This window comes from Pavona decussata, unplaced genomic scaffold (genome assembly GCF_977016875.1).
Source record: "Pavona decussata unplaced genomic scaffold, jaPavDecu1.1 SCAFFOLD_233, whole genome shotgun sequence".
NCBI classification, from domain to species: Eukaryota; Metazoa; Cnidaria; class Anthozoa; order Scleractinia; family Agariciidae; genus Pavona; species Pavona decussata.
Window position 1 is genome coordinate 403,814 of NW_028145638.1, and position 15,515 is coordinate 419,328.

General features: G+C 37.7%; 1 protein-coding gene across 1 annotated transcript; it reads right to left on the reverse strand.

Annotated features, from left to right (window-relative positions):
* Positions 1-3,298: 3,298 nt before the first annotated feature.
* Positions 3,299-4,448, reverse strand: LOC146458207 (uncharacterized). The gene has a single exon (XM_085090606.1). The coding sequence runs from the start codon at positions 3,783-3,785 to the stop codon at positions 3,399-3,401; it is 387 nt and encodes a 128-aa protein (XP_084946732.1). The 5' UTR covers positions 3,786-4,448; the 3' UTR covers positions 3,299-3,398.
* Between the last annotated feature and the right edge of the window lie 11,067 nt (positions 4,449-15,515).

The window sequence follows — 15,515 nt, forward strand, 5'->3', positions numbered from 1 at the left end:
TATACCCCATCGCTAATTAGCACAAGGGTATATTTTTGGGCTAGAAATCATGACCTTAATGAGTGCCATAAAACAAAGGCTAACAGGTTTCTTAGATAAAACATATCCTAAAATGACAGGCTAAGTTCGGGCTTCAAGTCCCTCTGTTAACATCAGTTACATTGCTTGACAAACAAAAATGTCAAAAATGTCCCCGCTCGAATTCGCGCGGCTTGGCTCCCGAGCACGGGCAAATTTATTATCCTCGCTACGCTCGGGCCGCGCGAGGAATTATTATTATTATTATTATTATTATTATTATTATTATTATTATTATTATTATTCAAATACGTTTGGTTAAGAATAACTCTAAGTAAAAATATCGATTGGTATAAATTTTGGTGAGAAATTATAGCCAGTGAAATTTTACTAAAAACGATGAAAAAAAAAATAAATAAAAAATAAGCAGCCATTTCCAGGCAAATACGAGCGAAAGGTCAACTTGAGGGCAAAAGCAGTAAAATCAGGGATGATTTTATTTAGACAACCATTGATATCTGGGGAAAACCTTTTTCAATAACGCTTGATTGGAAGGTTAGTTTCCCGTGAAACAGTCAAAAACAGAACACCTGCTCGTATCAAATTTACGCGAAGTACTTAACTAAAATATAAGTAGAGGGATGAACTATTGAATTTTTAAATATTTTGAATCCCGTCGCATAGAATATTCACCATCAATAAAACACTGGTTGCATCGTTTCCCAACACCTACAAATGGATATCGTTTCTGCTATGACAATTATAATGAAATGTGTACACAAACGTGTGCACGCGTACAATGTACGGAAACTGAGGAGGATACATCCATGATCTGCAGAAGTTGTGCCAAACGGTTGATACATTGCTTGGTTTACTACAGTACTTGAAAATGCAGCATTTGTATTTCTCTTGTTACTCAGAACTTGGGTCATGTAAACAAAAATGTAAAAAGCACTTTCGATTCAGTTCCTATTTGTACTTCATTGTAACGGTCAATCGATCAAAAGTCAAACATTTCTTTCAAGACTTTGGGAAAAACAAGAAAGAAAACATATTGAAAATAAATGGTGAGTGGAACTTTTAAATTTGAACATTTCAATTGCAATCACCATGGAACAATCAAAGTTCTTTCCTGGCCCGCTCTCTCTTCGGTTCGTCTGCCATCTTTGAATGGCCGGTTAGTCTGCGGTTTATCCTTCTTTGAATGGGCAAAAAACCCTTGTAATAATACTCTTTCTTGCTGATTAAAAGACTAAGTTCAGTAGGCATTTGTTTTTTACAGAAGCTATATTTTCTGATCTTTTCTATAATGTTGGAATGATTTATTTACCAGCTAACAAAAACTTTCTATTGCCATAAGCCGTGCTCTCCATCTTTCAATGGTAAGTCAGCTCATTTTTTAATTGTTCTTCTTCAATCCAAACAACCTTCATTGACACAACTAGGACTGCACATCAGTGACGGGCACGCGTAGTGATTTGCCTGTCGGCCCCCTCATAAGAATTTTCACTCTTCATGACTTTCCAGTAAACATGGGAAGGTGTCTTAAGGACGTTCGCGCGAAAAAGTTCTGCCCCACAGATTTTTTTCATACTTTAGGTATGGTCAGCTAATAAGTTATTGGTGTCAGAAATGCAAAAACAATTGGGGGTCACCGACTTCGTTTCAGAGATACAGCGCTGGAAAAAATACCCTGATTTTGAAAAGTTGGGCCTTCGTAACTCAAAATGATCTCCACAGTTTTAAGTTAAGAATATTCAAGATGAGTAACTGGAGACAAACTATTTTAGTCAAATTTTATCTAAGCGTATATGTTTCGTAAATTAGTCCAACTGGTGTCATCCTTGTAATTAAATGTAGCCCTTAAAGAGGACATTCGCGATCGTCACACAGACAAAAAAGAGTGTAATTCGATGGCGCGTGGACAGAAAAATAGAAAATAATAAAATTTCTGCCCCATAGATTTTTTTCATTTTTCTCTAAAACGTAGACAATTGATAAAGAAAGTGATCAATTGAAAAAAAAGTGGGGGTCACCAGACATCTAAGAGAGTTATAATGAAGATAAGCTAGCCGCTGTGGTGAGAGATTCCAAAGTCATGTTTTTGCGTGACAGGTCAGAGAAGCACTGGAACCTAAACGGGGATATCTTTCCCATCATGCACAGCTCACAATGAGTGCTCGAGTCAATGTTTTCGTTCGAGTGTGCTGTCAAAACTCTGATCGTTTAAGTTGTTTATTGTTATTCTACCTTCAAAACTTATACAGCTGTTTAGCCAATGCCAAGAAAATGCATCTATAGCCGTTAGTGAGGCGAAAATGTGAGAAGTAAGCTTATTTATTTACCTAGAATGGGTATGTGGAGATTGATTGTACACGGGATTGGTGATCAATATAAATGCTCTCTTGCATTGTAAGGTAAGACTTTCTCGTTTACTATCAAAACTTAAAAAAAGCTTAAAGGTGACTTCGTTTGACGAACAGACTACATAAAGTATTGCATTTCAATTATTTTGTTATATCGAGAGTCATGTAAATATATAAATCTCTTGGCGCGAAATACCAGCAGGACCGTATCAACGCCTTTTCTTGGACTTTTTGTTGCAACCTTAACCCGTCTAATCGTTTCACGTCCAGTTTTCGTTTTTAAAACTGTGCAACGGAAATGAATTTCCCCCTTTTTAATGCTGTCACATCGGCCGACATGTGTGTTTACCTCCGTGTATCGTCAACCATGAATTGCGCGTGACATTGCGTGGCGTGTGCGTTACTTGCGCACTAAAGATGCGCATAAACAATTAGCGCGAACGTCGTTAAGAGGATATCACCAGACCATCTTATTCTTGATTGTGCTTGTAAGGCTTTTTACGGGAACCGAGAAATTCTATCCTTCGAGCCTTCATTGATTTTTATGGTGTAACATGTTTCTGGTAAGCGTAGTGGTGTATCGAAACGTAGTTAATTAATTATAAAGGGTAATGGTTATGAAACCTGGCAAACTTATTTTTGGTATGTGTTTGTTAGTCTTTTTGGCCTTGACCCTGCACAAACAATATTAGAATTCAGAATGTATTGTAACAACTGACCAATCGAAACGTATTTGTTAAGATATTCAAATGTGGTGTGAACGTGAAAACATTAAGGACTGTGCAGGGTCGCGTTTCTTTCAACATAAATTGCAGCACGGTTGTTTTCACGGACAACATGTGATGGACAACAACAACAACAAAACCAAAGAAACTCAGCTTTTTGACAATTTAAGCAGTTTTTATTTTCAGCTTTCTCAGCTTTACACAAGCCTTATCCCCACTGTTTTAAGCCCCTAATTAACCCTTGTTGCTTTTCAGGCTGTCACCTTTACTTTGGTGCAAGTTGCATCCCTCATTGCACCAAGATGTACCCCATGGCCTTGATTTGTTTGTCCCCTTCATCTGCTCCGTGTGAAGCGTCGTTTCCACAGGTGTTAGAGTCGTCATGTTTCCCTCCTATACCAAGCCCGATTCTGGAGTCACAGGTAAGGCAGTCGTCTTCGCCGTTACCAAGGATACCGATTCTGGCTTTGGGAAATCCACGGCTAGTATCACTCAAAACGTTGAACCCTTCCTTGCCACAATTGCGCTGCGAGGAGCCTTCTGCACCAATCAGACGCTTCCACGTGTCACGACCCAGTGAAGTGTTACTGTATTGGCCGTCAGCGATTATTGAGTGAAGGGAGCTGGCCTGCTTGTTGATGACAACATAGTTGAAAGTTATTGTTCTCGTCAACATTTACGCACCTAACGATGTCGCCCAACAAGTTGTTTTTTTCAAAAGACTAAACCAACAACTCGAAGAATTCGCGCAAGACACAATTGTAATTGGAGGAGACTTCAATTGCGCGCTTACCTCAAATGACAAAAGAGGCGGAAAACCTGTATCTAAAAAATCAGCTGTCATCCAAGAAATCAACATGCTGTGTGATTTGTATAATTTAAGTGATATATGGCGTAGTCTTAACAAAGAAAAGCAGCGTTTTACATGGAGAACCAAATCTTTCAAAATCCAATGTCGATTAGACTTTTTCTTAGTTTCACACGAGTTAATTCAATTTGCAAAGAAATGTGACATCGTACACGCACCCGAATCTGATCACTCCGCTGTGTCTCTGGTTTTCCAGTCTAATTACCTAAAGCAAAAAAGAGGACCTGGTTTCTGGAAATTTAATACAGCCCTTCTTAAAGACGAAGCATATGTAACAGCACTTAAAATGAACATTCCATTGTTTAAAGAGAAATACAACGAGACTCATGATTTAGGTTTAAAATGGGACCTCATAAAAATGGAAATGAGAGGTTTCACAATCAAGTATTCAAACGAAAAGCGAAAAAATACCGGGATGAAGAAATATCACTGCACAAAAAAGTAAATGACCTTCAGGCTAAGGCAGAAAACAATCCGCACAACAAAAACATCGTACTGGAACTTCAAAAAAATTTGGTTAACGAAAACCAAAGGCGCAATTCTAAGAAGCAAAGTGAGATGGCACGAAGAAGGGGAACGCAACACAAAGTATTTCTACAGCTTAGAAAAACGTCATCATGATATTAAATCAGTCACAAAACTCAAAGTCGGGGAAAATTGTTACTTAGAAGATCAGTGCGAAATCTTAGAAGAAGAAAAAAAGTTTTATGAGTCGTTATACTGTTCCACCAACATCAATCCCGAAATTTTCAAAAACTCGCCTTTTTTTAACCCAGAAAATGTATCCGCACTAAGCGAAGAAGAAAAAAAATCTTGCGAAGGAGTAGTAAGCGAAGAAGAATGCATAAATGCGCTCAAGGACTTCGACAATAACAAAACCCCGGGCACTGATGGTTTTCCGGCTGAATTTTATCGATTCTTTTGGCCCGACATCTGTCATGAGCTACTAGCCAGCTACAACTTCGCTTCTCAGCATGGTATGCTTTCTATAAGCCAAAGACGAGGAATAATCTCGCTTATCCCCAAAAAATCCAAGGATAAAACTATTCTGGAAAATCTAAGGCCCATCTCTCTCTTGAACGTCGACTACAAGATTCTCACTAAAGTTATAGCCAAGAGAATTGAAAAAGTCCTGCCAACTTTAATAAACCCCGATCAAACAGGTTATGTTAAAGGCCGCTACATCGGTGAAAATGTAAGGCTAATTTCCGACTTGATACATTATGCAGATAAACTAAAGGAAAAAGGTATTGCCGTTTTCTTGGATTTCAAAAAAGCGTTTGATTCCATTGATTGGAACTTCCTCCTGGAAACGCTTCAGCTCTTCAACTTCGGCCATGACATTCAAAATTGGATAAAAATTTTCTGTAATAATGTTACCAGCTGTGTTCTGAATAACGGTCATGCTTCAACCTTTTTCTCCCTACAGCGGGGAGTCAGACAAGGTTGTCCATTGTCTGGCATCCTCTTCGTTCTCGGTATAGAACTCCTATCTAGATATATTAAAGGTATCCAAGTCAAGAAACATGAAATTAAAATAAGTCAATATGCCGACGACACAACAGTATTTGTTCGTGACTTTGACTCCGTTACCAGTCTATTAAGAGTGTTACACGCTTTTAAAGAACATTCTGGCCTAGAAATAAACACCACTAAAACCGAAGCAATGTGGTTAGGTGAATGGAAAGACAGAACAGATGAACCGTTTGGTTTTAAGTGCCCAAAAGAACCTATCAACGCTCTCGGTGTTTTCTTTTCTCACAACCAAGAAAGTGCTTACAGGCTAAACTTCGGTGAAAAAATACTTAACCTCGAGAAAACGCTGAATACTGGGCAACGGAGAAATCTAACTCTTTATGGAAGGATTAACATTGTTAAAACAATTGGGTTATCCAAATTAATTTACTCAGCCTCCGTGCTCCCTGTTCCAGATCACTACGTTCAAGAAATAAATAAGCTAATTTTCAACTTTATTTGGGCAGGAAAACCCCCTAAGATCAAAAGAAACACCATAATTGGAGAAAAGGAAAAAGGAGGATTGAAAATGTGCGATTTTAAGATCATGGAAATTACTTGGGTGAACAGAATTCAAGACGAGTCTCAAGCCTCCTGGAAAATAATTCCTAACCAGCTCTTGCACAAATATGGTGGTCTCGCCTTTCTAACAAAATGCAACTTTACAACAGATATACTAGACCTTGATGATAAGCCTCCCACATTTTATAAAAAAGTGCTAGAATTTTGGTGCGAGTTCAAAATCTCAACGGGCATCGATTCCAAAGCTAATCCTGAAAACGAAATACTGTGGAATAATAGGAAAATTCTAGTAGGAAAAAAAACTGGTTTTTATAAAAAGTGGTATGACGCCGGCATCATCAAGATAAGCGATTTATTAAACCAAAATCAGGATTTTTTGAAGTTGCATGAACTTGCAATAACATTCAATTTAAAAGTTCCTTTCACCACGTACTATGGCCTGGTTAAAGCAATCCCAAAAAATTGGAAATCTATCCCGTAAAAACCCTACTTTGAACGTCACACACGATACCACTGTCAATACCCTAAAAACCAGTTCTATTTACTCCTCTCTTTTAAACATCATCTTCGTTCCTCCCACTGCTGAAACCAAAATTCTACGACACGGATTTACAGAAAATTCCATCCAGAAAGTTTATCTTATGCCATTTGCAGTCACAAATGAAGTAAAAATAATAATGTTCCAGTATAAAGTTATTCATAACATTCTTCCAACCCGTGCTACACTTTATCGAGACGGCATTTCGGAAAGCCCCATATGTAACTTATGCAACGCAGAAGAACAAACGTTGCACCACCTGCTAATAAATTGTACACTAACAATCGATTTCTGGATGCTGTTTCAGGACTGGTGGTACCAAAAAACAAATGAAACAATAGCATTATCCACAAGCCATATACTCTACGGCTGGCATGATAGCGCAAAGCATTGGCAAGTCCTAAATTATTGTTTATTAATAGCCAAATATCGCATTTTTTGCACAAGCCTTCGCGGAGATGTTTTGGATTTTCAAACCTTTCTATTGTCCATTTCCGGAAAACTTGAAATCCTTAAAGAAATTGCAGTTGCTAAAAAAGCACTCCCGAATTTTCATCGCACATGGAATCTTTTACTTTAATTTTATATGCTGCTGATGTTAATGATTATCTGTGATAAAACTAGCAATGTTATTAATATACCCTAATTTAAGTAGTGTTTGTATTGTAATGTATGCATCCTTACTAGTGCATGTAAAATTGTATTAGTAGTGTAGATTGTTTGCGCAAGTATCAATGTAAGTGTAGTTTACGTATTACTACTGTGTGTTGTGTAAAAGTTTGTACCCTGTAAATAAAATTTGCTTTAAATAATAAAAAAAAAAAAAATTGTTGATCTGCTCACCAATCTTCATACCGAGGCAAATCTTGGAGAAGGATGTTCTCCAGTAGGTGGGCAACTTTGTTTCTTTTTCGTCAAACCCACTCTCCCCTCCTTCAAGGTTGAGAGACTCTTTATTGCTCCAAAGGCTGGCGTCGTAATGGAAGGTTCGCTTAAATTAAAGGTAGATTAAAAAAAAATGATACAAAATCGAGCAATAACCGAGATTAAATCTACAGTGACTGAAGTATACCTTTTCACCATCAGTCTTCATGGCCGGCGTCCACCCTCCATCACCACATCCAAAGTTTCCCATGTGACAGTAAACAGGAATGTCTTGATATCCAACCATCAGTAAGTACACATTACTTTGCAGCGACCTGAAAAATAAAGAAATTAACGCAAAGGGATTTATTCAATTGAGATTCGAATCCAAACTGTTTGAACTCTTCTTCAAACGTTTACTCCATGGTTGCTTGCAATAATTTCTACCACTATGTTAATCAGCATTGTAAGGGTAATTTAAACAGTTATTGACTTGCTTGCAGTGCCACTTTCCTGCTTATGATACTTGTTACTTCGAATCCTAATTGGAACCGTCAGCGTGCTTTCTAAGCCTGTTTTTTTTTTTTTTCACACGACAAAACGGCCAATAAATATCGTCAGGTGCAAGAGATAAGATTTTTTAACTAACTGATCTGCAAAAAGAAAGATTGCTTAAAAATCTGACCTGAATTCGAATCCAACTTAGAGCTTTTTCCAACTGGCGGTTTGCTTCAGTACATTTCGTTATTGCCCCCCCCCTCCCCCCCCCCCCCAAAAAAAAGGGTTCCCCTCCTTTTACCAAAAACAACATGTTTGTACGCGTTCACCCGCCCTTGGGTCTGGTTACTTGAATCAACGTCGAGGTCTGGTTGGAACCGGTTCAATATGCTATTTACACCAATTTATGTATTTAAACTTATGTGCTTCGTATGCTTTAATCGGCCGGACGCTCAACATTAAACATTTCGTTTACAAACTGCCACAAAATATAAAGGAGAAGAGTTGCTAATATTGAAAACAAGAAAACAGTTGACGCTAAAACTGTGGATAAAAAATTGTTGTCTTTCGTCTTCTTCACTTCCCAGAGTTTAATGCCAAAAAAATTATAGCAAATTCGAGCACACATGAAAAACCCACCGTTTTGTGAATATGAATTTTCGGTATTGTTTCGTAACTGACTATAAAGCGATCTAGATTTGTTGTCATTATGGACAATGTGAAAACCGAACGTTTATGAAAAACGACTGTAGAGGTGTGATCCCTCATGGCCTTAAACTACATCAGTAATGTGTTGGCAAGAGACCCAGTTCTTAATGCCAGCAATAAGTGGTTAATCAATTAATACGCTTTGAAAAAAGGGTTGATAAATAAGGGTCAGACATAAATGTGAAAGCGTAGTAATCCCTTCCAATAACAAGAATTGTCAATTGTGTAAACTTATTAATTACGGATCTTTCTCGTACAGTTCCTGGCAAGAAGAAGCCTGAACAAAAAGAAACAAAAAAGGAACCTACAATGAAAACTTGAAAAGCAAAGATTGAAAACACTCAAGCTGCGCAGACAAATAATCAAACCGAGCTCAGTGTACCTTTGGGGGTGGTGGCTTGCATGGGCAAGTTTCGTTCACCAGTGCAGCAAGGTTTTCCACAGTCGTTTTCAACGCCTCTATTTTCGCTGAAAGCAAACGGTGGAGATACCTTATTAGATTCTAGTACGAGTATACAAATATACGAGTCTCAAATGCAGCTTAGTCGATATTTGTTTCATAAACCAATTTTGTTGGAAATAAATTACCTTTTTTTCATAAATTATGTTCGTCGGAAAATAAGTTACCTTCCTCTTTGGACAATTTCTCTGCTGTCTCCACATTGATTTGTGAGAAAGTGAAGGAGATAGTCTGAATTTAATTTGACACACGCATGTGATTTAAAACAATTAATTGTTATTTTTCCCTACCCATAGCAAGATAATTTATCATAAGAAAGGTGGTTTCACTTGCCATGATAAATATGCGTTATTGACTAAGCGTGAGGTCAAGATGGCTGGATATTGACCAAGTTCTTTTTTTGCGTTTTTATGGACCGAGACGAAGTCGAGGTCCATAAAAACGCAAAAAAAGAACGAGGCCAATATCCAGCCATCTTGACCGAACAAGCTTGGTCAATAAAGGATTTATTATATGGCTTTACCTTCAAGTTAAAACTACAACAACAAAACAAAACAGGACATGAAACTGCTCTACTCGGAAAGAAATTCTTCATAGCCGGCCGGTGTAAAATTTATTTTCAGTGCATTTTTGGATTAGCATGTAATCGTGGAAAACAAGGAATCCTAAATTATCTTAGTGCTCTAACTTTATAATGGCTTAAAGGGAGTTTACAATTATTGAGAACGAAACATTTAGATTTTCGCAAGAGCGGGAAGATTTGAATAGAATCCGGCAAACTCGCCATTTTCAGCCGATCGCGCAGTGGCGTAAATAATAAACATTTTACACAGTTTTCGGCTTCCAATCATTAATTCTTGAATGAAACAACAGATTTTGAGATTATATGCAAACATTAGCCGAAAAAAAGAGCGGGTAAATCAGAAAACTGGGCGAAACGTTTATAAGATTTTGTTGTTTACAACAAGCAAGACGCGGCTAAATTAAAAACGTGAGCTTCTTCGGCGAACTTGAGAAAAATACTTTTCTGAACTCCTCTAAACACTTAACGCAACTTCCACTACGCTATGATTTAAATACAGTCATTGCAAACCTAGAGAATTTATCAATTTGGCACTCGGCTTGAGACAATAAGTTTTACAAAATCAACTCTATCTAAAATACTACACGCAGAGCAACTCACCGGTTCAACTCACATTCAGATTGTAGCTGAAACAAAATTTTCACTACACCAGGACGATTTCATTCTCTTTCCTTTCCTTTAGGTAAATGTTGAGAGTTTACCGAACTTTTTAGTGAGCGTTTTCCCCCAAAACAACGAGAAAATCGAAGGAAAGATTGCATTGTTGTTGGGATTAAACTTTCCATGCCAAGCGAACGGGCAACGGGTAATCCCGAGCGGGCAAGATAGCTCCATCTTGCCCGCTCGGGTAGCCAATCACAGCGCAGGATTTGAGTCATCTTGCCCGCTCGCAGAGCCAGCCATATAATAATTACTTTTAATAAACATTTAGCTTGTGTCTGAATACCAACGAATAAATTACCCTCCTGTTGTGTCAATTTTGTCTTCTGATCAGACATTTCTCCCTTCAGAGTTGCTATTTTAGCCTTGTTGTCTAAGAGAATAAAACAGACAGCCTGAGGACCAAACTCAAACGTGTGATCTATTTGAAATACTCACCACACGAAGAGAACATAAGGTAAAATTAGAGAAAGTTTTAACGCTCCATGATTATTAGTGTAAATATAATTTAAGCATCCGAAAGACGCTCTTAGAGAAACAGTCAAGACCATTGTACTTGTTCATGAGTCCCGCTTCTCCACAAAGAAGATGTCTTTTGGGTATTCTTCCTTGTAACCCACACACCGCGCCGTTTTACATTAACATAGTGTTTTTGTTGCACACCCCACGTTCTAACAGGAGTGACAATTGACAGAAGATCTCAACATCTCTGTGCTATTCTAATGGCCATACAACTCCTTTACACGCACAATATCTATGTTAGTTGGAGTCTTTCCAATGGAATCTTAACTTTTTGTTTATCTTCTATTCGATACGAGCCCGACGCTTTGCAACAACCGCGATTTTCTTCAACTTAAAATAATAAAAATGAGGGTATCAATTACCTTTGCGACGGCATTTCTTTTTTTTTTACCCGCTTCAACAGAAAGCGCGCTGATAATCAGAAGAGTCAGGAAAACAAAAGCAGTCTTCATAGTAAATGGTGAAAACACAGCACCTGGACAGAAAACACATCAGATCAAATATTAGAATTCAGATTTGTATCAACCCTAACAACCTTCACCTCTGAGCCCTTTTTAACATTAATTTTTCAGTCAGTCAGTCAGTCAGTCAGTCAGTCAGTCAGTCAGTCAGTCAGTCAGTCAGTCAGTCAGTCAGTCAGTCAGTCAGTCAGTCAGTCAGTCAGTCAGTCAGCCAGTCAGTCAGTCACTCAGTCAGTCCACTCTTCCCGCAAAGTCATAAACCGTGCAAAAATACTTCCTTGTTAGAAGGCACAGTCCTTAAGTGCGTCGCGTGCCACTAGATATTCCGACGTTTGAATCGGCGTAATGCTTGCTGTGGGCGACCCGTAATGCAAGATCGACGACTTGAGTTACACCGAAATAATGCGAGTCCTATTGTGTCGCTTGGCGTGAGCATCGTTAAATGCGGTACTGCAATTCTTATCAATGGTATTAACACTATATGAACTAGATAATTATAAGAAGATGCTGATCACAGAGACCTTAGGCATGAGGTACAATGAAAAATTATTAATCTAGCAGATCACTGTCTTTTTATCTTACCTTAATTCTCTGAGTTGTGTACGGCAAGGGAACCGATCCTTAAACGATCAAATCTCACAAACATTTTGTAATTGATTATTTTCTAATTTTAATAACAAAAAAAAATTGTATTCTGAGACAAATTAAAGCTATGGACACATAAGGAACGGTGCAAATTAAATCTACAATAATTGTAGTGGGTAATTAAAGCAGAACTTTTCCCATTTTTTCTTGGATATTCCCTGAAAACCTTTCCGCGTGGACAGAAAGAAGAAGAAGATATCTTTTTTAAAAGCAGCAAGTCACAAAATTATCTTACAAATTCAATTGAGCTGTCATTATACTCTGAAAGTCTCCCTTCCACAATTACAAACAAAGCAGACACAATATTCATTAAAACTTTACTGTCTCCAGTTAAACAACCGGTTTCAGTGTTTTTGAAACTGTAATTCAGTTTATCCACAAATCAGGAGATTAATGTTGTTATATAGTTCCGATCTTCATCGTAATTGAGCAAAACTGAAAAACAAACCGTCTGCAGACATAAATTTGTAAACTTAGTTAGCTTGTAATGGTAAGCGGGAAAAGAATCCACTTACTTAACACGCTGATTTTTGTGGACGAACAAAGTGAAGTATTAGAAATGAGATGAGTTCTCCGCGTAAACGAGCGTAAACGAACAAGGAATATAGTTTTAAAATTGGGCACAAAATTTTAATCATGCATTTGGAGTGGAAACAAGGGGTTGAATACTACAAGCTTTAGGTAATAAAGCCCCAAAGAAAACGTTAGTATTTCTTCAGAATTTAATACCTCGCGAACAGATATTGACCGAAATGAACCGTTTGGTGATGGGTAACTTGAATCCGTCTTTTAAAAACACCGCTCCTAATGACGAGAGTAGAGTTATCAGTTCTCCTATTCTACAGTTTAGAGGGGAGTCCAGTCTTATTTGAGTTATCCCATATCCCTACAGCTTAGAGGAGTGTTATCCGTTATCCATACAGTCAAGAGGAGAGTTATCTCTCAACCCTAAAGTTTATTTCTATAGTTTAGAGGAAAGTGGTCCCTCATCGCAAGAACACCTCAAACATTAAGGTTGCAAATATCCTTAAAACTGTTGCGTTGTTTCGCAAATTGGGATATCTACTCTTCTTAAAATAATTTCTCTAGTCATCCTTTATTCGCTAAATTATTTTGCAGGTCAAACTCCAATTTTAAACCCCTAAACAGGGTTTCCGTGGTTTTGAATACAAACTCGGATTCTCGGGTTGATCGGCAGAGCTTTGTAAATTTGGAGGCAAGGTGTTGATCCGATGAAGAGGCTTTCAACAAATTGATTGCGGCTTGTACGCAACTTTGACTTTTTCAAAACATCGCATGAATGACCAACAATACCACAAACACCTTTAAATTTTGGTATCAGATTTACACCAGGACACCTGTTTTAACAAGTGCGTCGTGTGCCGCAATCAAGTGCACTATAAATGACGACAACTAAACCGGCGCGCCAATGCTTGCTGTCGGACGGTAGTAAGGCAAGTTAACGGCTTGAGTTTCACCAAAATAATGTGAGTCCTATTTTATCGCTTAACTTGGTGTTAGCAAAGACAAATGAGGCACTGTAATTTCCCTTAATGGTATTAACACTGTTTGAACTAGATATACGAAAATGATGATCGCATAAACCTTAGACACAGGCTCGAAGTACAACGCAAAATTATTAATCTAGCGCAGCAGATCACTCTCTTAGATCTTACCTTAATTTCTTTGAGTTGTGTACGGCAAGGGAGCCAATCCTCAAATGATCAAATCTCACAAACATTTTGTAATTGATTATTTTCCAATTTTAATAACAAAATTATTGCTGAGACAAGTTAAAGCTATGAACACGTAAGTAACCGTGCTGATTAAAAGCTACAATAATTGTAGTGGGTAATTAAAGCAGAATTTTTCTCAATTTGGCTTTGATGTACGTTTGCTTTAAACCTTTTCCGCGTGGCAGGCAGAAGAAAACATTTATTCAAAGAAAAATCGTTTTAATAAGAGAAACTTAGCCTAAACAGATTTTATCCTCGTCTATTCAATAAAGTACTTTCAAACCCTACAAACAGCAATTCGCACAAGTACCTTATAAATAGGCCATTTCCGCCATTTCAAGTACCTTTTGTCGCAGAAAATGCCAAGCTAGGAACAGTTAACTTATTTTTCCAATTTCACGAAATGCTGTTGCCTTTCTTTCGCTCTCTTAACGACATTTTTCTTTTCTTCAAAAGCAAAAGGGATTAATTTCCCATGTCACTTAGTTTTAATACGTTTTCAGGTAATAAAGTACCAAAGAAAACGTCAGTATTAACGATTAATGCGTTGTAAACAGATATTGACCGAAGTAAACCGTTTGGTGATGGGTAATTCCGTCTCTCACAAAACATCGCTCTCAGTGATTTCCCTCGAGAGTAGATTTATCTCCCATTTGTACAGTTTAGAGTATAGTGATCCCTTTTCCCTTATTCCTACAGTCAAGAGGAGAGGTTTCCCATACAGTTTAGAGAAGTGTTCTAAACTTTGACTTTTTCAAAACACCGCATGAATTAACAACAATACCACAGACACCTTTTAATTTTGGTGTCAGATTTACACCGGGACACCTGTTTTAACAAGTGCGTCGTGTGCCGCTATCGGGTACACTATAAATCCCGGCAACTAAATAAGCGCGATGTTTGCTGTGGACGGTCGTAAGGCAAGTTGACGCCTTGAGTTACACCGAAATATTTTATCGCTAAACTAGCGCAGCAGATCCCTGTTGGATCTTACCTTAATTTCTTTGAGTTGTGTACGGCAAGGGAGCCAATCCTCAAATGATCAAATCTCACAAACATTTTGTAATTGATTATTTTCCAATTTTAATAACAAAAAGTTATTGCTGAGACAAGTTAAAGCTTTGAACACGAAAGTAACCGTGCTAATTAAAAGCTACAATAATTGTAGTGGGTAATTAAAGCAGAATTTTTCTTAATTTGGTTTAGATGTACGCTTCCTTTAAACTTTCCACGTGGGCAGGAAATTTATTTAAAGAAGAATCGTTTTAATGAGAGAAAATTTGGGTGAAAGAGATTTAATCCTCGTCTATTCAATAAAGTACTCAGTTTCAAACCTTACAAACAGCAAATCGCACAATTACCTTATAAATAGGCCATTTCCGAGTTGCTGTGAATCTCATTATGACAGTGAGGCTAAGTGCAAAGTTTTCATGATGAAATTTAGTTTTCATTTTCATTTCATTGGAATTCTTCAACTGAAATTTTAAGTCGCACAAAATGTCAAACCAGAAAAAGTTCACTCTTTTCCAAATCCACGAAATGCTGTTGCCTTTCTTTCGCTCTCTTAACGACATTTTTCTTCTCTTCAATAACAAAAGGGATTAATTTCCATGTCACTTATTTTAACCAAGCTTCAGGTAATAAAACACCAAAGAAAACGTTAGAATTACTTCAGAATTTAATCCAACTGTTTTTTCAGGCGATTAATACCTCGCGAACAGATATTGGCCGAAATGAACCGTTTGGTGCTGGCAAGAGAGTACCTTCATCCTCTCTTGGTGCTGGGTAACTTGAATCTGTCTTAACAAAACGTCGCTCCTAATGAC